Source organism: Capsicum annuum, chromosome 7 (assembly GCF_002878395.1).
Source record: "Capsicum annuum cultivar UCD-10X-F1 chromosome 7, UCD10Xv1.1, whole genome shotgun sequence".
Taxonomy (NCBI): Eukaryota; Viridiplantae; Streptophyta; class Magnoliopsida; order Solanales; family Solanaceae; genus Capsicum; species Capsicum annuum.
The window spans coordinates 59,963,924-59,988,608 of record NC_061117.1 but is presented as its reverse complement, the minus strand read 5'-3'; the positions used below and the strand labels follow the sequence as shown (position 1 = coordinate 59,988,608).

Below are 24,685 nucleotides of genomic sequence, written 5' to 3'. Positions count from 1 at the left end.
TCAACAAACAATGCATAGTAACGCTTTTGATCAATTGACAACATCGGGGAAGGTCCCTATAAATCGCTGTAAATAATTTGCAATGGGCGTTGACTTTGTAGAGTATTTGCATAGAAAGGTAACCTGTGCATCTTATTTGAATTGCAAGAATTACAAACTAAAGGGGTTTTTGAATCACAAAATGGAATTGAAAACTTTCTTAACAACTTATGTAAACTTTGACGATTTGGGTGCCCCAATCGTCGATGCCACAGGTCAATAGGAAGACGACTAACTACCAAATTTGATTGAGGTTGGAAAATGCGTGTTGTCTCTTGCGACCACTCGTACAACCCATGTCTATTCTGCCCGCACACCAGAGGCGCCCCCGTAGTCAGATCCTTCACAACAAAATTAAATGAAAAAAATTCAATGGATGTTTTGTTATCATGACAAAATCTAGAGACAGAGAGAAGTTTTCTTTTAATGGCTGGGGCACAGAGGGTATCATTTAATTTAAAGCTTTTATTTGATGCACATAAACGAGTGTTACTAGTGTGAGAAATTGGAATGGTAATACCATTTCCCATTGAGATCTCGTCGGGTCCGTTGTAGTCCTGAGAAGTGGCTAAACTGCGAGCATCAGTTGTGATGTGATGGTTAGCCCGGAGTCAACAATCCATGGAGCTTGTTGCGGTGGAATCTGAGCAGCATAATTAGCACGAGCCTGAAAGTGGTTGTGAGACCGGGATCTACACACTTTGGCAGAGTGACCGGGGCGATCACAGAGTTGACAGCGAAGAAAACGGTCAGTATTTTGAGGCTGCTGAGTTTGACGGGAGGTATTTGAGGAGTCTCGAGCTGTCTGGGAACGCCATTGTTGGTTACCTTGTGAGGTATTACTTCTTTGCTTTTGATTGTTGTTGTTTCTTGAAGGTGCTTGGTTGTTGCATTGAGCAATTGCAGCAGTGATCGGTGGTGTCCGTTTGGCTTCTTCCTGCTTAAGAAAGATATCATGATCAAGAAGTTTCTCATAGAGTTCTTCGTAGGTGATCATTGTTTCACGTGACCAGATAGCCGCAGAGATAGCGTTATATTCAGGACCAAGGCCTTGGAGGATTCGCACGGTAAGTTGCACATCTGTGATTGGCGCTCCACCGATTGCAAGTTCATCGGCAATGAAACGTATGTCACGTAGATAGTCAGTGACAGACCGAGAATCTTTGGTGATACGGGCTAATTGATCTTGGAGACTGATAATTCTAGTATGAGATTTGTTTGCGAAGGAAGTGTGCAGGGATTCCTATGCTTTGTTGGCCGTTTTGGCTGTTGCAACATAGATGCAAGTGTAGGTTCCACCGATGCCAAGATGGCATTCTGAACTAGCTGATCTTGGCGGAACCAGTTAGTATAAGCTGGATTAGGAGTGCATTCATTGTTTGCTGTAAGTGTGATCGGAGGAGCAGCGATTGTGCCATCAAGGTGACCGAAAAGGTTGTGTCCGTGCGTGAGCATCGACACCTGTGCCTTCCAGGTAGTGAAGTTGTGGCTGCCTGCAAGTTTGATAGGTAGTTGAGATGCAGGATTAAACTGCACGATGGTAGTGCTGCTGGCAGTGTTATCTGCATTAACAACAGTGGATTTGGTGGCCATGTTTTTGCGTGAGGTAGTAGGTAGGGTTGGAGAAAAAAAAAATTGGGATCATACTTGTGTGAGCTTTAGAGTCCTGATACCATAAAGGAACTTTTGCTGAACAGTGAATAAGAAGATCTATAGTTTATTCATCAGTTAATGGAGAATATATAGGCTCTAATACAACACTGAGTCCTAAAGTAATACAACAGCTAATTACACTCCTAAAGTGATACAATTTCTGATAACAACTGTACAAGCAGATAACTAATGATATAATTACAAATTATTCTCGTATATCTCTTTTAAGAACATGATCATTAATATAAAGACCATATCTATTTTGAGTGAAGAGTTTTTAATAATGACAGATCAATCAAAAATTGATAATTAAAAATATTAGAAACAAACTTCTCAAGTGGATGTGCAAAATGTTCAGTGCAGAGATCTGCAGCTGCAAAGTAAAGAAGTTTCCAATAACATACTTGGGCCTATCTCTCCTGAGTAAATAGAAAACGAAGAATTAAGGCTACCGATAATTGGCAAGATGTGCAATGTCAAAATCTACCGGTTAAATTTCCTAGTGTGCAATATTGAATCTACCTTAGTCTAATACACCCACCCATATGATATGTCCTTGTTTGCGTCACGCCCACATTGTCAAAGAGATGGGGTAAAATGATGAGGGATTTCTTATGTGAAGGAAGGGGGGGGGGGATATTTTTTTTTTTTTACAATGCAAGTAAGTTTGTTAATGTGGAAACACTCTTGTATACAAATAGTATACTAAAATGCAGAGAACTTTTGTTTTTTTAACTAATGACACGAATAATCGATTCAGACATGAACGACATGGGTCCACCAAAAACTAAGTATAAAAGGCTACCCTGAGATGTAAAAATCATTTTATCGCAATGCGCTATGCCTCCCTTAACACAAGACCCGTATGATGGCTAGTGGTGCAACCTGTTTTTATCTAGAAATCGAATCCACTTTTTTCACGAACCTTGGCATTGCTCATTGCACCTCAGACCAATTCAAGACAAATCACCATAACCACCTGGAATGTAGCAAGAGGTGGTGGTAGTATGCCCGACAATCAACGTTTAACTCAATATTGTTGGCAAAGATGTTAGAGATATTAGCCGAGGAGGAATCCGTAGGAGTAGCAAAAAATCGTGGTTTTCTAAAGAAACTATAAATTGGTATGTGTACAGTTATGAAATGGGATTATGAAAGTAACAACAACAACATACCTAGTATATTCCTACATACTGGGGTCTGGGGAGGGTAGAATGTACACAGTCCATACCACTACCTCAAAGGTGAGGTGGAGAGACTGTTTCCGATAGACCCCCGGCGTGAGACAAAATAACGTAGGAAAAGACATAGTATCAGAAAGGAATTATGAAAGCAAAAGACCTTTTTTTACAGTATACGTCTGATAGGTATTAGGTAATGGGATGCGGATCTCGTTTTGGTAGGAGGTTGTGTGCTGAAACATCTCTAGAGGTGGCAATCCAACAGACTGTAATTATCAAAGGAAAATGTCCCTGTGAGTACTTGCAGCACTTCATTGCATATTAATAGAAAAATACCTTTACCAGTAAAAAAAATTCAAAAGGAAATTGTTGGTTAGTCATTGTTACAGACCAACACTGACCAGTTAATTCTAAAGTCATGAGTTCAGTTTTATATGATTTGGTTCACTAGGTTAATTCAGTTTGTATTATATTTTGTCCTCCCCAATATTTAGTGGAAGTGGAACTGACTTAAGGAGGGTTGTGAAGTCCAGCTTTGAATTTAATTGAAAATTTGTGTTTACTAGTTTTTCATGGATACTACTAATAATTAGGTTGCTCCATATCCCTTTTTCCAATATATAGAGTGATGTTCAGTTGTCGACCTTTAAATGCTATTTTTTTATCAAGTAAGATTTTCATAATATCTAACAACCAACAACAACAACAACAACAAACCCAGTGTATTTCCACCTAGTGGGGTCTGGGGGGGGTTAAGATGTACGCAGTCCATACCTCTACCTCTAAAGAAGTAGAAAGGCTGTTTCCGATAGACCCCCGGCTCAAGGCACGAGATACCACACAAACACATAGTAAAGCACAGAAGCAGATTACATAACATAAATACGGCACCCATAAGTAATATAAAACCGAGGAAAGCACACAGATTCGTAATAAAACATGGAACACGGAACACGGAATCATAACAGGAATAAAACCCCCACCAAGTAATTCCCTACACTAGCGACCCAAACTGGCCCTAGTCCTCTGCCCTAATTCGCGTCCTCCAGACCTTCCTATCTAGGGTCATGTCATCGGTGAGCTGTAACTGCTCCATGTCCCGCCTAATCACCTCACCCCAGTACTTCTTCGGCCTACCCCTACCCCGCCTAAAACAATCCAACGCTAGCCTCTCACACCTACGGACCGGGGCATCCATGCCCCTCCTCTTCACGTGTCCGAACCATCTCAATCGGGCTTCCCGCATCTTGCACTCCACTGAAGTCACACCAACCTTCTCCCGGATAGTCTCATTCCGAACTCTATCCCCTCTAGTCAGCCCACACATTCAGCGCAACATCCGCATTTCTGCCACCTTCATTTTTTGGATGTGGGAGTTCTTAACTGGCCAACACTCCGCTCCATACAACAAGGCCGGACGGACTACCACCCTGTAGAACCAATGGATGTAATTATTTACAAAAAGAATAAAAGTCTCGTGAAATGGGAAATTCCTTACCTGCTCGAGGAGCTTACTAAGTATAATTGATTTAAGAACTATTTACATCAAAATAATTGCTCCTAGCAAAGGCATTTAGTAAGCATCCAGCTTTCAGTGTGTGTATGGGAGTTGAATTTCCTTCAAAGCTTCTCTGGTTTCTCTCCTTCCAAATACTCCAGATGATACATTGTGGAATCATCTTCCGAATGCTTCTGATGGAATTATCATACTTAAACCAAAAATAGTGCCAAACTTAGATGCTGTTGTTATTTGTTCCTTCTTGTATAATGGGGTCTAATGCTTTCATCCATTTAAAATTGAACTACAATGGTGACCTAGGTCTCTGTACTTCATGGTGTACTACTACTCGTATCATGGGAACTTCCCCAGCATTAATTAAATCAGTTACTTCCCCAAAAGATTTTGTACTAGGATGGCATGATATCTTAAGTGAGATACTGTTCTCTTCTTGAGTACCTGCTTTAGTTATTTTCTCATGCTTCCTTGCAGGCCTTTTTGGATATAGGAGAACTGTTAATTTCAAATGATCCCACTGCTGCTTTGGAGGCCTTTAAAACAGTGAGCGCCTTGAATATTGCCATTTATCTCTGTAAATTTGCTCATTTCACTTTGTTATGAATGTACTTCTGTATTAGTCAAGGAGTGATGAGGATATCAAGTAGAACTCAATTGCGCAGAAGAAGTTTCTTATTCCACTGATGAAAAAAATAAAAGAAAATCAGTGTTCCCGACGGAAGCTTCTACAAATTAATTAGTCTTTCTGATCTTCAATACCTTGAGGATCCATCTCATTTTGCTCTATCCAAGTCCTATCTTTAGTTGAAAGGAAGAGTTAAAAATTATTAGCTCCCTAATTTGTTTCTGATCGGTAATTTGTTCCCTAAATCTCCATCTTCCAAATTTGGAAGTTGCTCAAGTTTCATTCATTCTTCTTGTTTCTTTGTTTCTTCTTAACTTTTTTCTTGTATGGCAAGTCATTATTCACTTCCACATCTATTCACAAAATAAGTCTCTTATTTTCATTTTACAGATGTTTTAACTCTCACTTTCCTGTAGTAGTTAAGTTGTTGGTTAACTTATTTTTCAAAAGAGTTGGCTGTCGAAAGTCCTTGTTCTTCTGACTTAAGGCGTTAGAGTTTTACATGGATGAGATGCATATATGACATGTTTACATTTAAGTAGCGGCTAGATTGGGCATCCATAATTGCTTCCTGTAGTTACTACTTTGTCTAATATCAGTGTTGTAAATTTCTCTTGATGGTACTATGAATTTCTTAGGTGGATGCAAAGTTTGCACCAGAAAAAATCATCATTTTTGAAATTGTTCGTTAGATTTTAACCTCTGAAAGAAGATTTATGTATACTTAAGGTAAGACCTAATTAATTTTGTAGGCCCGTAATTTACTTAGGAAGACAAATGAAGAAGTACCAATAGAGTTACTCAACAACATCGGCGTCCTCCATTTTGAAAGGGAAGAGTTTGAGGTTCGTGAAGTTCCTTTTTAGTCAGTGATTTCGAACTGCTTGCATGTTCATATTTATCATTGCATTCTATAATGGTATATCACTAACCTTTACTGATCAATGATCGCCAGCTTGCTTCACAAAGTTTTAAGGAAGCTTTAGGTGATGGCGTATGGATTAGGTTCCTTGATGCTAAAGCAGGGTCAGATGGTCCAACTTCTGGAGGGTTTTTATATCCCAATGGTCAAGCACAATCTGATCTGTTTAAAAGTGCACAATATTCAATCGATGCCAGTGCATCTGTTCGACAATACAAGGACTTCCAGCTATTTCATAGACTTGAGGAACAAGGAAGTGCTGTGGAACTTCCCTGGAACAAAGTTTCGACACTATTTAACATGGCAAGATTACTGGAGCAGTTGCATGACACAGAAACTGCTAGCATCTTTTACCGGCTTATCATATTCAAGGTATGTGTGCATGTCCAATTGGCGCTGTCACATTGATTATGAGCTCACTTATGGTGATACCTAATATTAATGAATTTTGTTCGTTCTTGGTTGTTATGTGATTAAGATGGTTGAACTTCTGAGAAGCTGTGTCCTTCAATGATTTCCCTATGCATTATAGATTGTTATTGGAAGGTCTGGGTATTTATCAAAGGGAAAAAAATTAAATAGTATGAGATGCATAGGTAAAAGACAGAAGGGAAACCTCATTCTAAAGATTAACCATTAAAAAAGCATGAGTTGTCATATCAAGGTCAAAATAATGTAAGATAGTATTACTATGTTGATTTGAATGCTATATTAATTATAAGTTGCATTTATTTAGAGGGTGTTTGGAAGATCTTATAAGTTGGTCAAAATGGCTTAAAAACCACTTTTTGTTTTTAGAAGTGTTTGACAATTTTGAAAATTGCATAAAAAAAGCTAATTTTGGCTTAAAAAAAGCCGAAAACTAAAAGCTCAAATTCCTAACTTACTTTTTTTTTTTTGGCTTTTAAGCCATTTTAGTTTGACCAATTAAAAAACATTTTTGTCCCTCAAAATTCTTCCTTATTCCAAAATTACCCTTGTGTAGCCCCAAAATAGGTTTCAATGCTTAATGCTTGTATTAATTGAATATTTTCACTTTTGGTATTTATGGCGAACTTAACATTAACTATATTAATACTTCTTTTGTATGAAACTTCTAATTTATGAAGTATGAATTTTTATATATTAGTCTCTTTCTTTAATATATTCTTTTAAATTTGAACAATTATTATTGTACAACATATGAATTTCTCTAATAAAAAAAATAATTCACCAACCAAAATACATGAAGAATACTCATTGAAGATATACAACTTCATGGACGATTAGTGAATGATCCATCTATATTTCACGACGCAACATTCATATTCGCCAATGTTTTAATAGTGATAGTCATTGCTCAATCAACGAGTAATATGTTTTCTAATTAAGAGTTTTTTTATCAAACAAATAGTATCATTTGTGACCAACTATTTATCCATTAATGTAATTATAATGATTAGTAACATACTCCCTCTGTCCCAAATTACCCGTTCCAAATTTCTTAATTTGATTTCCCATTTTACTTATCTTTTTTCATTAATCAAGAAGAGATAATTTTTTTTTTTTTTATGTTTACCCTTTGCATTAATTATTTTTTCTTCAAATTAAAAGTTAAACACCATTTAATAGGGGTACTATGGTAAACTAGCCATGTTATTAATTATTTTTCTTAATCAATGTGCCATCTCAATTTGGGACGGGTAATTTGAGACGGAGGGAGTATATATTTTGCTTAATGATTTAAACTTGTTTAATCAAAAAAAAGTTTTTAGCGCACAAATTAATATTCATTCATGAAAATATTATATATATATATATATATATATATATTAAAATATATATTAATTTTAATTTGAATCATTTTAGAAATAAAAATTAATGATAATCAACTCTATATATTGTTAACAACTTTAAGGGTATTTCAGACATTTTGACCAAAAAAAGGTGCTTAAAAGAACTTGTTTGCCCAACACATCAATAACTTTTTTGCAGTTTCAGTACTTTTATTCAAACACGTAACTGCTTATTTTTAAAATAAGTTCAGCACTTTTAAAGAGCTTTTTAAAAGCCATTTTTTTTCAGCTTATCCAAACAGACCCTTAAATTCAAGAATAAAGGTCTGCATAGGGTCAACAAAAGAACTCTGTGTTATAAAATTTTTATTTTTCTTTTGTTTTGAAATTCCAGTATGTCTTGGTACTTTAAACGATTGTTACCTAAATGTTGAGGACAACATATTGATTTAATTTTTAATTAAAAAAAGAATTGCACTTCTTCCAGCAATTTTTAGATACTTTCAAGCTATAAAAATGTGATATATTGTAAATTACACAGTTTCTAATAAATTTTATTTAAAGAAAGCAGTGCTTGGATTCACGTTGAAAATTAGATGCAATGACGCTTGTAGATGGAATCCTTTGGACAAGGAAGCACTAATTTGAATCCTTAAATTTGTGAATTATTTGTAGTATTTATAACTATTGTATAGAAGGGGGAGCCTTGGAGCAACGGTAAAGTTGTCCCCGTATGGTTTATTGTTTACAAGTTTGAGCTGTGAAATCAACCACTGATGCTTGCGTCATGATAGACTGCCTAACCCCTTGGTGCTGCCCTTCCTCGATCATGCGTGAAAGTGGGATGTTTTGTGCTCCACTGTGCCCCTTTTGATCTTCTATTGTTGTATAAAATTGTTTAAGAAAAAGAGGCTATTGAGTTATTTGTCAAAAAGATGTAAAATAGAAGATCAAATAACAGAGTATGAATACATTCATAGATTCATCAATCTTGATTGTTGAACCAAAAACAGAAAATGTGAATTCAAACATTGCTTTCAATTTTGATGGACGTACAAAAGTTATCAATTTTAAATTTGATAATCTCCATTGTAAAAATTGAATCATTTAACAAGTTTATATAAAAAAAATTCCTAATTATTTAGAAAGTCAATTGGGTGTTTATATTTTGCAAGCTTAATGTGAACCTATCACCAAATAAAAAATGGTATGATACATATTTTTTTTCTTGAGAAGGTAACATATTTGTATATTTATATAAGACTACACATAAACAATGTAGCACCCCTTAATTACAGATTACAAAAGTATAGAGCATCTGATCCTCTATCATCTCACAAGGATTCTAATACATCAAAGGTTGTTTCTTGATATTCTAAAGCTATTCCTTTACACCGAAAAAAGGAACAATCCTAAGCACTTCATCTTAATCTTCTGGAAATGGTCGGTTTTATTGTCAAAACATCTTTGGTTTCTCTCTTCCCAAACTGTCCACCAAATGCATGGAATGCCTTCTCTGTTCTAACATGCTAGGACATCAACTATATTACTTGGCATGGTTCGTAGAATCCCCCTAAAGTTGAGGAACATCCTCCATAATTGTCTGGTCTGTTCACAGTGCAAAAACAAATGATTAATTGTCTCAGCTTTCTCCCCATATAAAAAACATCTGGAACATAGATGATGACCCCTCTTGCAAGGATTGTCTTGTGTGAGTGCTTTTCCTCTAGCTAATAGCCAAGTAAAACAAGATACTTTACAGGGAATTTTGACTTTCCATATCATCTTCCAGGCCAAACACCCAATCTGATTGTTGAACAGGTTGAATTTTTTGTAGGCTGATCTGATGGAGAATTCTCCTTGATTATTTCCTTGCCACTTGATGCCATCCTCCGAAGTTGTAATTCTTGTAAACAGCTCTAGAGTGTTGAGGAACTCTATTAGCCTATCAATATCCCAATCATTCAAGCATATTCTAAAGATCAAATTCCATTCATGGTTGCTCCATACCTTCCCTGTTGTTGCTTGTTGTTGTTGAGATAAAATATGGAGATCCGGAAAGAGTTGTTTCAGAATTCCTCGACCTAGCCATTTATCCTTCCAAAAGGATGTCTTGATGCCATTCCAACTTTAAAGCTTACCTTGTTCATGAGTTTAGGCCACAAGTTCTTGATTGACTTCCATGGACTAACCCCCTAAGGACCCTCCACAGTCTTGGTTGTCCATCTACCTTCTATGCCATACTTTTCCTTAATCACCTCTTTCCATTATGATTCTTCATCACTAGCAAATCTCCACAGCCATTTCAACATCAAACTTTGATTCAGGGATTTCAGATTTTTAATGCTTAATCCCCCTTCCTTCTTGCTAACGATGATGGATCTCCATTTAACCAGGTGATACTTCTTTTTGTCACTGTTTCCTTCTCAAGACATTTATCTTACTCAAGACATTCCCAGGTATTGGAAATAATGACATCATATATGTAGGCATTGCATCAAAGACTGAATTGATCAAAATTAGCCTACCACCAATTGAGAGATATCGAATCTTCCAACTTGTTAGCTTCTTTTCAATTTTCTATAGGACCCCATTCCAAATTTCTATTGACTTACTTTTGCCCCCAAGGGAATCCCCAAATATATTGTTGGTAATTCTCCTATTTTACCTCCAAGATCATCAACCAAGGATTGAATCTGGTTTACCTTATTAACTGGATAAATAAAACTTTTGATCCTGTTAATATGTAAACCAGAAGTAGCTTCAAACAACATAAAGATTACCCTCAATAATGTCACCTGTTCAGAATCGGCCTCGCAGAATACAACAGTATCATCAGCGTATTGTAGATGTGAAATCTCTAACTCGCTCTCAGTACTTGACTTCACCTTGAATCCCCGTATCTATTTGTTTGCTTGAGCAGTCTTCAACAAGTCATGTAACCCCTCCATGGCAATGATAAAAAGGAAAGGAGATAGAGGATCTCCTTGTCTCAAGCCCCTCTGAGATTGAAAAAATCCCACTGGTGAACCATTGATCAATATTGGGAATTTTACTGTGTTGAGTACCTAATCCAGCTGACCAATCTATCATCAAATCCCAACTTCCTCAAAGTTTCCAATAAGTGATTCTAGTTCAAGTGATCATACACCTTTTGAATGTCGAGTTTACACACAATTCTAAGTTCTTGGCTTTTAAATCTTGCATCTACACATTCATTTTCAATTAGAATTGCATCCATAATTTGTCTACTTTTGATGAAGGCTATCTGCTGCGTACCCACCAATTTGTTCATCACTTTCTTGAGTCTTTTGGTTAGTATTTTAGCAATAATCTTGTAAAATCTACCTATTAAGGCAATAGGTCTAAAATCTTTCAATTCTTTTGCACCCACTTTCTTAGGAATCAGAGCCACAAAAGTGGCATTAAAGCTTATTTCATAAACACCTTGTTCATAGAAGGTTTGTATTGCTGCAACCACTTCTGTTTTTACCACCTCCCGACATTGAGTAAAAAATTCCATGAAAAATTCATCGGGTCCTGGAGCTTTGTCTCCAGCACAAGACTTCACAGTTTTCCAAATTTCTTGTTCACCGAAAGGGCTTTGTAACAATTGATTCTCCTCTTAAGTAATCTTGGGGCAGATTACCTTGAGGCCTCCAATTCTCCATCTTAGTGTAAAACTTTTGGTAAAAAGAAACAATCCCTTGTAGTATTAGCTGGATTGTCCACAATATCCCCTTCAATTATCAACTTGTCAATGTTGTTACATCTCTTGTGAGCATTTGCAGTCCAATGGAAGAATTTTATGTTTTTATCCCTTTGTTTCAACCAAAGAGCCCTAGATCTTTTTCTCCGAGCCACCTCTTCATGGTTTGCGATTTCCTCAAATTCAACTCATTAGGATGTTTTTGCATACAACTCTTCCTTGGTTAAGTTCCTTTGATCATGAATCTTCTCCAATTCTGCAAGTTGATTGAGTATGCTAGTCTTCTGTAATGTCAAGTTTCCTTATAGCGTTTTGCTCCACTCCTTAAGCTTGTCCTTCAAAGCTTTTTAATTTATAAGCCAAAAGAAAATCAGGCCTCCCTTCACTCACAAATGCATCCCACCACCCTTTTACCCTATCATTAAAGCCCTGTAACTACCAGTTCTCGAACTTAAAATAGGATCCCAGTTACCACATTGCAACATCACAAGGAAATGATTAGAAGTGATTTTGTGCATTGTTGATTGTTTTATGTTTCTAAAGCCCTCATTTTAATCCATAGAAACCAGGAATTACAGTCTGGCAGCTTGGTAGCTGTTTCTCGCCTATCACCCTTTCTCCAAGTGTATTTTCCATCTGATAGGGGCAAGTCTATTAGATCCATATCTTCAATAAACTCAGAAAAGTCATTCATTGCCTTAGTGATTCTGTTTCCATTCTTCCTTTCTGATGGGAATCTGACAATATTGAAATCCCCACACACCACCCATGGCCCAATAAATAGTCCTCTAGCACCTGCCAATTCCCACCAAACCTCCTTCCGTTCCATCGTGTTGTTTGGAGCATATACGCTGGACAAATGCCAATTGAGCTCTTCAGTCTTGCCAGAGAACTTGCATGGTATGGAATATGCACCCAAACTGCTAATCTCCCCTTCTCATACTCTGCTATCCCATAATATTACAATGCCCCCTCTTGTCCCACTAGCCTCCAATTCTACATGCTTTTCCCATCTATTAGGCCATAATTCTTTGATAATGACACAATATCCCCTTCGACTTTTGATTTTTGAAAACATAAAACATCTCAGCATCCTTTTTGATTGTTGATTCAACCCCATTTCTCAGAAAACAGCTCCCTCTCTCAAGGCTCTTCAGTTCTTTGATTCCATTCTTTTTTGGGGTTCCAGGTTCTTATGTTACTGAAACTCCATGTCGCTTGCTATCAATTTTCATGAAAAGCTGCAGAGTTTCCTTCTCATATCCATGAAATACCAACCCAAACTCCTTAGCCATTCTGATTATAATTTGGTGAACCCTTATTGTTGCATCAAATTCCACATCCCTCTCATCTACCACATTCACAGAATTTAGGGGGACTGGTTCTTCAATTGCCCAGCACACTGTTTTGTTGAGATTCTGTGGCTGCATGTGCATGTTTCCTTCCACCTGAGAACCCGATGCCTGTTTTCCCCTATCTTCAATGAGCAATATTTGATTTTGTTCCTCGATTGCAGCTTGTTGGTCTTCTCTAATTTCTCCACTCTCTGTATCCATGTCTTTATCTAAGTTGTGGTTCCAGAATTGAAGTAAAAGACTTAGCTTTTAATTCCTCCTCTAATGGGACGGTTTTGGGCTCATTTTAGCATGCCCTCTTAATATTCCAAACTGAAAAACTTTGGGCCAACAGATCTGGGCCCAATTTCTTTTTCGGGGCAGCCTCTTTATTAAAAAGAGGGTCTTTGACTGACTGTTCCCGCATGGTAAGTCACGTGAGCATTCCAACCCAGGGAAAGTCTCCATATCTGCTGAACACCCCACGGTTAGTCTATCTCTTGCATAATTGTTTCTGAAATCCTGTAAAAGATGGTAAATACAGAGTGGTTGCGTGAAATCAATAGTACTAAGCCGTAATGGTGGTGATGGAGAACCTCTCCATCTTAATGGAAAGGGAGGGGGGGGGGGGGGGTCTTTATCTCAGCAGCTTCCTTTGCCACTACCTGCTCAATGTAATCCTGAACAAAGGTAGAGAATAGCGTAAATAGGAAAACAATCCCTCGTCTTAATGCCTAATGGAGTGGTTAAATAAAGGAGGGAACTGGTGGCTTACTTATCCCAGATACATCATGAGAGAACAACTTTAGGGAGGGGGTGAGACTTTAGGATGTTGGTCACACTCTTTAATGTTGATTCTCCACATTTGGTTATGAGATAGATTAATATAGAGATGCAGATCTTTATAGCCGTGGATATATCTGTTATCTAATTATATATAGTTAACTGAAACAATGAATTTTCGGTAATAATTTATTGATAAGATATAGTAGTCATACTGGGCTGATTTATGACTTGAATCAATCAGTGCCTTTAACTTGCTAACCAAAGAGTCGCACTCTATTCATGCCCAATACAGATGGCCTTGTATAACTCTGTTGATGGTGCCTCATTAGCTGTAATAACACCACCGAAGGGTGATTTTGCTGCCTGAAAATCAGTTAAATGATTTCCTCTGTTTACAGTTTGAAAGTCAGTAAGAAGATGCAAATCACATGGATGTTATATAATGGTTGTATCTTTTGTCACTTTGTCTTTATGTCATCTTTGGTAATCTCGTGTAACCTTTTTACCTAAATTTCAGTATCCAGCGTATGCAGATGCTTATCTGAGGCTGGCTGCCATTGCAAAAGCCCGAAATAACGTGCAGCTAAGCAATGAGCTGGTTGTTGTTCTCTCCTTTTATCCTTATATGCAAACTATCTTCCATTAATTCTCAATTACCCAAAAACCCCTTGTACAAAAGATTTTCGTTGACCAAGAATTGGTGATGCGAACCCAACTTTTTTGGGATTAAGGTGTAGTTGTTGTTTGTTTACAGATTAATGATGCGCTCAAAGTGAACGAGAAGTGCCCAGATGCGCTGCTAATGCTCGGTGATTTAGAACTTAAGAATGATGACTGGGTTAAGGCAAAAGAAACTTTTCGGGCTGCTAAGGATGCAACTGATGGAAATGATTCTTATGCTACTCTTTGTCTGGTGAGTATCAACTTTCTCATCTCATGACTTTTTGTTATTAGTTTATGATTTGCATAATTCCCACCTTGGGCACATTTTTCTCGTCATGCTGTTGTTCTGCTTGATTCTTGATTTCAAGGAAGTATTGACTTACAACCTTTGTCATTATTATTTAAGCTTCTAGTACAACCTGGAACATCAGCTTATTATATGATTTTCCTGTATTTTAAAGGGAAATTGGAACTACTTCGCCGCGATTCGGAATGAGAAAAGAGCTCCGAAGTTGGAAGCTACTCATCTGGAGAAGGCTAAGGAACTTTATACAAAGGTATTGTTCTTTTCACAGTAACATTTTCAAATCTCAGGTTCCACCACCCATCCCTCAACAACAACCCACCCAGGCGGATCAACACTATTCCCACTTACCTCCACGTGACTGTAACCTCCACCTACTGGTGGTAGAGGTCCTCTATCACTCTAGCAAACCTCACTCATCTAAGTTAATTTACCATGTAGTTTGTGTGCTTTCTAATTCTTTTAAGTTGCTATCTGTTGAAGCCAAGTTTTAGTAAGATTGTAATACCTCAGAGGAAGATGGAAAAGAAAAAACCATGATTGCTCTTGAAACTGAATAAATGATTACCAAATGGTCCAGCTTTAAGTGGATCATGTTTGTTAAGTGAATTCATTTACTGCAACTTGGAGTTTTCATTGTCAAGTTGATCTATTTGGGATCTTTGGATGTCCCATGACTTCTCAAATATGTTTGTCCATGAAGCATATTGACCTTTCCCAGTTCTCTTTTTGGTTGTGAATTACATAGTGTGTATAATACTATGCTTAGTGTTTCACATTGAAAAATAGGTATTTTAGTAGTGTATAAGTTATGTATATAATAAAGGAATAGTGTAGGACAGTTAAGTAACATATCTCAATAATTATTTTCCATGCCTTTTTGTTTCTCACATGGTATCAGAGCCTTGGTAAGGAATTCTCGCTGTGCAGAGTCTGGGACAAATCACCATGCCATTTTTCAGGTAGATTGCGTCACTCTTTCTCAGGTGGGTATATTGCGAAAACTGATACCACCACGAGGTTTAAGGAAACACAGGCAAGAAAACCCCAGAAAATCACCAGCAGATACAACGTATTGTGCCGGCTGAACTCCGTCTCACTTGCTGGGCACATGAGACCTTTCTAGGCCATCTTCCAAAACCGATCTTTTTCCTTGTGTCGTCCAAGATTTCCGAGTCATCTCTTCTATTGTTTTCTATTTTAGTCGATGGAACCTATCCCCCACTCTAGTCACTGTCCTGGTGGCTTTTCTGCATTTCCCCTACACTGGGAATCAGTCTGCTTCTACACCTTTTCCAACTTGTTTCAAACTTTTCGGCAGTCTTTAAGACTACTTTAGACAACCAGCAACTTGTTAAGCCATTATTAGGCAAGTTTTTCAGGAAGATCCGATAGTACTCTTCTCTGGCCAGCTTTATAATTTGTGGTTATTTGCTAAACTTTGGTTAGACTCTTTAATCCAAACTTGTCTTTCGAGTTTGGTTCTTTTGGTGCCAAAACATGGGATGTGGAAATTCAGGTTTGGTGATTACATCAGAATCCTCACTGAGAAGTTCAAACTATGTTGCTTGGACTTTCTTGGTTGAGTTGTGTTGCGGAGGTCAAGGTATTCAAGATCACTTAACCAAAACGACTATTGATGGAGTTGACTAGAAGACTCGAGCACAATGAGAAAAGGTTGATGCTCAATTATGTAATCAGTTGTGCCTATCTATTGATTCCAATTTGATGCCTCTATCTCGTTCTTCTCAGACATGTTATTCAGTTTTAGAAACATACCCGCACCACATTTCGACGTAGCATAGAGTCTATTTTTCATTAGTTCATTATGATATTTGGGGTCCTAGTAGAGTCAGTTCGATGTTAGGATTTCAATATTTTGTTTGTTTCATGATGATTATTCAAGATGTTCTTGGATTTTATTAGTGAAAGATCGTTCTAAGTTGTTTTCTTTACTCAAGTTTTTGCTGAAAAATGAAATGGGAAAAGTCATCATTTCTACTTTAAACTATACCCGAAAAGTCGAAGACACACCTAAACTATTGAAGTGACCTAATACACACCTATACTATTTAAAAACGGAAAAGGTACGAATATACCCCTAAAATTTAATAAATGGTACAGCTATACCCTCCGTTATATTTTTTAGGTACAAATATATCCTTGCTGGTAATGAAAAGGTACATACATACCCTTGAACATTAATAAATGATACAAATATATCCCTTGTCAATAAAAAGGTACATATATACCCTTAAACTTTGATAAATGGTACAAATATACCCTTGCCGTTAATGAAAAGGTACACATATACCTTTCTCACTAATGGCAGGACACGTGTCACAATCTTGTTCATTTGCCCTTTTTAAATTTAATTTATCCCTATTCTATCTGAAAATATTTCTAATTTAACCCACAAATCAATCCAAACAATAACCCAAACCTGAGCCGGTGTAATAAAACCTTCAAGATACATCTTTATTCATGCATGTTTATTTTTTTTTTTTTTTTTCTGTTAAACCGAATCGGGTTTGGGTTATTATTTGAATTGGGTTATGAGTTAAATTAGAATTATTTTGGAATGGACTTGGGATAAATTAAATTTAAAAAGGCCAAATGAATAGGGTTGTGACACGTGTCCTGCCGTTAGTGAGAAGGGTATATATGTACCTTTTCATTAATGGCAAGTGTACATTTGTACCTAAAGTATGACGGAGGGCATATTTGTTCCATTTATCAAAGTTCAAGGGTATATTTGTACCTAAAGTATGATGGAGGGTATATCTGTACCATTTATCAAAGTTCAGGGGTATATATGTACCTTTTTATTAACTACAGGGGTAGAATTGTACCTAAAGTATGACGGAGGGTATATCTGTACCATTTATCAAAGGTCAGGGGTATATTCGTACCTTTTTCGATTTAAAAATGAATTTATTTACCCCTCAAAACTGTCCTGACAAAGAATGTGATATGCACATTCCTACACGCGTGTGAAACGAAAAAAAAAACTTATTTAAATGCCCACATGTCATCATTCAATTGGATTTTATCAACTAATTATATTTAATTAGTTTTTTGTTTATATTTATATAGTTTTTATTTTTTTCTTTACTTTTTTATGTGTTTTTCCTTTTCTTCTTTTTATCTATTCATCTGTCTTTTTCCATATTTTCTCCTCTTTCTTAACTCCATCTCTAATTCCGTAGCTCCATTTCTTCTCTTAACTTCCGTCAATTCACTGGTGAGTTCACAAATACACTTGTTCTATTAACTTTGTTTTTTTAAAATATTTTTTCTGTTTTTTGTTGTAGGTAGTTGGGAATTAAATTGGATGTGGGTTGTTCGAATTTTACAAAATTGGGTTATGAGTATCTTGAATTTCACGAGTTGGGTTATGAGTTTCTTGCATTTTACTGAATTGTGTTGTGGGTTTTTCGAATTTTGCGAATTGGGTTATGGATTTATCGAATTTTACAAAGTTGGATTATGGGTCTCTTGTATTTTTGAATTGAATTGTGAATTACATGAATTTTACTGAACTGGATCGTGGGTTTCTTGAATTTCAAGAATTGAGTTCTGTGTTTGCATATGAATTGGGTTATGATTTGCTCAAATTTTATCAAATTGGGTTTGGGTTTCTTGAATTTCACAAAAATGGTGGAAGGTTATGAAACAGTGAAAAAATTGAGATTATTTCGCTTGTTGGATTCGGATCGCTTTGACCCGCTCGAATCCGTTTGTTTTATCAATAGATGGACTTTGCCTAGATTTAAACTAAAAAAAGATTGAAGTTGGTGATTAATCGAGGAAAAGAAAAAAATGAAAAAAATATGCTATTGACACGTACACATACAGGAAAAAATCTGGTTGTGACTTTTTAAGGAGTAAATAAATTCACTTTTAAATAGTATAGGTGTGTATTAGGTCATTTCAATAGTTTAGGTGTGTGTTCAACTTTTCGAGTATAGTTTAGGGTGGAAATGATGACTTTACCCAAAATGAAATCATTTTGGTGTTTCTATTCATTCTTTTTGTAGCGATAATGCCTTGAAATGCTTATCCTCCTAATCTTAGCAGTTTATGGCTTCTCTAAGGATGAATTAGCTCCTCACCGTGCTCTCGAGAGTGTCTTCCTTGGTTATTCTCGAGTTCAAAAGGGGTATTGTTGGTACTCACCTAATCTTCATCGATATCTTATGTCAGTGGATGTCACTTTTTATGTGCTTGGCCTTACTTAGATCTTACTTATACCAGCTTTTGAGGAATCTATTGTTACTCTGACCTCCCCAGACAACGCCACCACTCCTAACTTATCATTGTCGTTAGCGTTCAGTATCAGGCTCAGATGACTCGCGCCCTACACCCAATCCTACCGGTATTGATACTCGTCTCCTTGTCAACCAATTGCACTTTGAAAAAGTATATGGTCCACTCGTAATACCAATTCCCATTCTACATTTTTAAGTTATCATCATCTATCATACCCCCATTATGCTTTTGTCTCGTCGTTGTCTTTTCCTAAGTTCACAAGTGAGCACTTTCTCCTCCAGGTTGACAACCAACTATGATTGACAAGATGTCTTTTTAATATGTGAGCGGTACTTGGGAGCTTGTCCTTCTACCTTCAGGGAAGTCAACCATTGGTCGATGGGCTCATGCAATCAAAGTTGGTTTGGACATCCAAATTGGTTGGCTTAAAGTTCATCTTGTTGCCAGAGTGTACACATACACATTTGGCTTGGATTGCAGTGAGACATTCCCTGCTATGGCTAATATAGCATTTGTTTGTCTTTTTTATACAAGGTTTTTATTGGTCATTGACCTCTTTTTCATTTGGATATTAAGAATAATAGACTTTATATGGAGCAACCACCTAGTTTTGCTACTAGGGGGAGTCTTGTGGTTTGGTATATTAGTTTTGCCGATCACTCTATTGTCTGAAATAGTCTCCTCGAGCTTGATTTGGTAAACTCAAAAGTAACTTAGGAGTTAGCCATTACTCATAGTGAAACTGATAACTGTGGTTTATCAACATTTTACTCCAACTCTGTGTATTTATTTGGTGGTTTTTTCTTACAATATCATTGTCATCGATAATGGTCATGATGGTATCACTAATGTGAAGCAACATCTCTTTCAACTCTTTCGGACTAAATATCTCAGCAGATTGAAGTACTTTTTAGGTATTGAAGTTGCTCGGTCCAGATCAAGCATTGTTATTTCACAATGGAAGTGTCATGCCTGCCCCGAATCTGGGAAGGAGCGACAGACCCCCAGTGCCTCACCCGATTGAGCGAACCAAACATAACACACATAATTATACTTCTGAACCTCTTGGGCACAAGATTGCCATATAAGCACATATGCTCAATTAAATAAAGAAAACTGAACAACACGACGAGTTCCCTATGTAGGATAACAAAAGTCAGCCCAACACAAATATATACATAAGGTCGGTAAGGCCAAAAACTGGAGCTTCCACTAACAGCTAGACCGACAAGGCCACTCAAATCATACTGACACATACCACAGGTCTACAAGCCTCTAACACACTATTCAAATGGTTATGTATTGTTTCATAACGTACCGTATTGTATTGTATTGTGTTGTGCTGTGTCGTGTCGTACTATATTGCTTTAATGAATACAACATTTGGGTAGATCATATCGTTTCCTGTTGTTATATAATCTCACACATTAGAGCTACTATAAAAATGTTGGATAAAGGTTAAAATAGAATTTTTTAAATAATTAGTAAAGGTAAAATGAGAAAAAAATATAAGGTGAGGAAACAATCTCACCAAATTAGTGGTTACATAAAATGGGAGTTTTCATGGTTACCTAACCATGGAATTAAACCATACCATACGATAAGTTTTAAGTAATTAACAATAAAAACAAACATGTTATGGGTACTAGTAACTATACAAGACAATACCATTGGTAAAAACCATCCAAACAAAGTGTAGAAGTGTTGTATCTATCGTATGGCCTGGAGGGCCCGACCCACCCATTACTGTACATATGCAACTACGCCGTCAGAGCACAGACTCAATGCAGCATCCCAGTAATGGGGCATTGCCCCATTACGAATAAAATCTACTGGTATGTAGGTCATAAATAAACATATACTCAGCTGAAATAGAAGATAAATATAAGAATCAACCTGAGCCTGAATGCCACATCGGGTGAGTCTTCTGTGACTTAAGAGCCATAGCAGTCTGTGTGCATACATAATAAATATATATCTCTGCCCAATCGATTATAATTCGGTGGTGTTTATATCAACAACAACAACAACATACCCAGTGTATTCCCACCTAGCGGGGTCTGGGGAGGGTAGTAGACCCCCGGCTTAGGACCAATAACAGTATAACAGATACAAAACATAAATGCATATAAACTTGTACAGGCAAAATAAACTAACAATGCTAGCCACAAGATAATACTAGAGCCACAAGATACTACTAAAAACTATATATCCTAAATCATAGACAACATTCCACCTAAGAACAAGAAACTTCAGAAACAAATAGAAAACGCCCCCTACTATTACCGACGCACTCGTACCCCCTACCCCTCTACCCTAATCTGCCTCCTCCACACCTTCCTATCAAGGTTCATGTCCTCCGTAAGCTGTAACTACTCCATGTCATGCCTAATCACCACCCTCCAATATTTCTTCGGCTTACCTCTACCCCGCCTAAAATCTACTCCATATCATGCCTAATCACCTCCCTCCAATATTTCTTCGGCCTACCTCTACCTCGCCTAAAATCATCCATAGCCAGTGTCTCACACCTCCGCACTAGAGCATCAGAACCCTTCCTTATCACATGCCCGAACCAACGTAACCTCACTTCTCGCAGCTTGTCCTCCACCAAAGCCACTCCCACAATCTCATTCCTCACCCTATTTTTCTTGGTATGACCACACATCCATCGCAACATCCTCATCTCCGTCACCTTTAACTTTTGGATGCGGGAGTTCTTAACTAGCCAGCATTTTGCTCCATACAACATAACTGGTCGGACTGCCACTTTGTAGAACTTACCTTTAAGCTTTGGGGGCACCTTTTTATCATATAAAACTCCCGAAGCGAGCCTCCATTTCAACCACCCTGCCCTAATATGATGCGTGACATCCTTATCAATCTCCCCATTGCCTTGAATCATAGACCCCAGATACTTGAAACTCTTCCTCTTCTGAATGGCTTAAGAGTCCAGCTTCACAGCCACGTCAGCCTCCTGCGACACATCGCTAAACTTATACTCCAAGTACTCCGTCTTGGTCCTACTCAAACGAAATCTTTTAGACTCAAGGGTCTGTCTCCAAATCTCCAACTTATTACTAACTCCTCCCCGAGTCTCGTCAATCAATACCACATCATCAGCAAAAAGCATACACCAAGGCACCCCCTTTGAATATGACGCGTCAAAACATCCATCACCAAGGCAACAACCATGTGGTGTTTATATCATATATAAATAAATATGTGCCATCAACCATGTAAAGCCTGCCGAACCAATTATAGCTCGATGGTGTATTAAACTCATATGAATGCCATATAAGGCCTGCCCTACTATCATGTGGTGTATATGCCACATAGGGCCTGCCCAACCGATTGTTGTTCGGTAGTATGCATATGCTGATGTCTGTGTGTGTATAGCTTAACTCAAGTGACTTGATAATTTTTCTCTTTTATTAGCACTGTAGCCTCGGCTTAACTTCTACAAATAGACTCAGGAGGATTAGAAACGGGGAATCATTACTTGCGATATATTTTCTCAAACTTACTTTATGACTTGACAAGATTCAAAACTCGTCTCGTTTATTCAAACTCAATACTACTTTTTAGTCACTTTACTTCGAAGATCGTTTATGAATTAAAAAAAAAGGGCATCCCGGTGCACTAAAGCTACCGCTATGCGCGGTGTACGGGGAAGGGCCCCACCACAAAGGTGTATCGTACGCAGCCTTACCTTGTATTTCTGCTAGAGGCTGTTTCCAAGGTTTGAACCCGTGACCTCCTGGTCACATGGCAGCAACTTTACCAGTTACTCCAATGCTCCCCTTACCTTACCAGATTGTTTATGAATGAGGACTTAATATATCACTCGATGTGACTCGTCACCACTTTTAATATAGTTTCTTTAACTAATTTCAAGAATTAACATTATTAGAGCATCGATCCTTCTCTTGATTGAACTTTTCCATTAGTCTCTCAATGCTTACTTTAGGGATTATCACGATACGGCAAACTCCGAGATCTACACAATTGGATCAATATCAACAAGACATCGACAAGCAAGAGATAGACTAACTCGATGATTCTCAAGAAAAGAGTAAGTACGATAACACTTCTCTTAAGCTCTTTCTTGATATATGTCGTTAAGACAAAGGATTCGCGCTGAAGTGGAAAAAAGATAGCCATTATATAATTTAAGCTGTCTGTTACAACACCTTAATCTACAAAACAACAATATTGCTATCATCAAGCGAAGGAGACACAAGTTCACAATATATCGAGCATGATACAAGAAAGACCAAGAAGACACGAAACATAACACCAAAACAGTCCAAAAGTTTGAAGAACCGAGGACCCCTTTGGTGACCACTCTTGGATTCACTACCAACAACAAGAATACAAGATATAATGGTGTATTTGACACCAAAACAGCCAATCCAAACTAATGTAACAACAAGAAGAAGATGAACAACACAATAAGATTTCAACAATAGAACAATTACAAGGTTACACAACAAGAACACTACCAACGGTTACAGCAAAATAAGATAGAAAGACAAATGGAGGTATAATCTTAAGAATCCAAGAACATATGACACTCTTGGACCCTTAATACTACCCACTACAATCACCTATCTCTTACAATTGACACAAGAGAGGCGTCCACCACCTAAGCACCAATGTATCAAGCAATGCAACACACAAGTGATTCCACACTTGTATGTGACCCTAGTTATGGTTTTGGGACTCTCTCTCCCCAAGAGCAGTGTTCTCTCAATATCATTAAGCAACTAAAGAAATAAACCCTACAATGTTCTATTTATACTACATTACAATAATAGACAAAATGACAAAAGGGCCCTTTAGTGACTAGTCTACAAAACTACTCAAAAAGTGTCATGATCATGATCATGATCATACTTGTATCATCCTCTCCATCTTGAGAGGAAGTTGACCACAAATTCATGGGCTCACCTCTTTTACAAAGGCACTTCATAATCTCATTCTTGCGGCTACACATCTTCTCCATACTCTTCATTTTGCACTTCGGCTTCTTCTTGCTCTCCATCTTGAGGTTTGCCATCATTCTTAACCAATTCAATGCCCACCTCTTCTCCAAGATAGTACAATCTACCCTCTCTTAGGATTATATTCCTCCGGTTTGGGCACTCACTAGCCTTGTGCCCCCACCCTTGACACTTGAAATATTGAAACCCCTTGGGATTGGAAGTAGAATTCAATTTACCTTAATACCTTGGAGGATGTTTTTGGACAGCCTTGGTGGCCTCGGGTTGGGCAGCCATGAATGAGTTCTCTTTGAGCTCCCTCTCAACCTCTAAAGCCGCGTGGAAGATGCCATCTATGGTGTCAAATTTGTGAAGCGTCATGCGAGTGGAGATGTCCTTGTTTAACCCAAACTTGAAACGCACAGTGTCATGACTTACTTGCTCGCCTCGGTGGTCAAGTTTCAACATCAATTGTTGAAGTTCATCGTAGTAAGTCATGACACTCTTGCTCCCTTGCCTTAAATTGTACAATTTGGCAAGGAGCTCATGCCTATAAGTCTCGGGCAAATACGTTTGCCGCATAAGGTTCTTCAACCGAAACCAAGGAAGAGGTTGTCCCCCAATCATCTCATTCCCAAACCGTTTAACATACTCCCACCATGTATTAGCATACCTTTCGAAGTGAGCTATAGCATAGCAACTTTTCTTTTATTCGGTGAGATCATTAAGTTGGAAGATCTTGTCACAAGACGACTCCCATGCAAGGTAGGCTTCAGGATCACTCTCACCTTTGAAAACGGGAAGGCTCACTTTGATGGAATTGAGACCTACATCTCGGTTTGGGTGGACATCTCTCACCTCTCGGCCTAACTCCCCATGTCTACCCCTCATTCTTTCTTCCCTCAAATAATGCATCATCAT

At 37.6% G+C, this 24,685-nt stretch overlaps 1 protein-coding gene across 2 annotated transcripts in view; it reads left to right on the top strand.

Moving 5' to 3' along the window:
- Positions 1–24,685, top strand: part of LOC107877992 (protein CTR9 homolog) — a 51,317-nt gene that overhangs the window by 18,007 nt on the left and 8,625 nt on the right. The window contains exons 12-17 of one of the 2 annotated variants that reach the window (XM_047393554.1): positions 4,864–4,932; positions 5,767–5,859; positions 5,970–6,308; positions 14,058–14,138; positions 14,295–14,453; positions 14,665–14,760. In XM_047393554.1, the coding sequence (XP_047249510.1) occupies positions 4,864–4,932; positions 5,767–5,859; positions 5,970–6,308; positions 14,058–14,138; positions 14,295–14,453; positions 14,665–14,760 (837 nt within the window). The remainder of the gene's footprint in view (positions 1–4,863; positions 4,933–5,766; positions 5,860–5,969; positions 6,309–14,057; positions 14,139–14,294; positions 14,454–14,664; positions 14,761–24,685) is intronic. The other variant, XM_047393555.1, reaches the window with a different exon arrangement.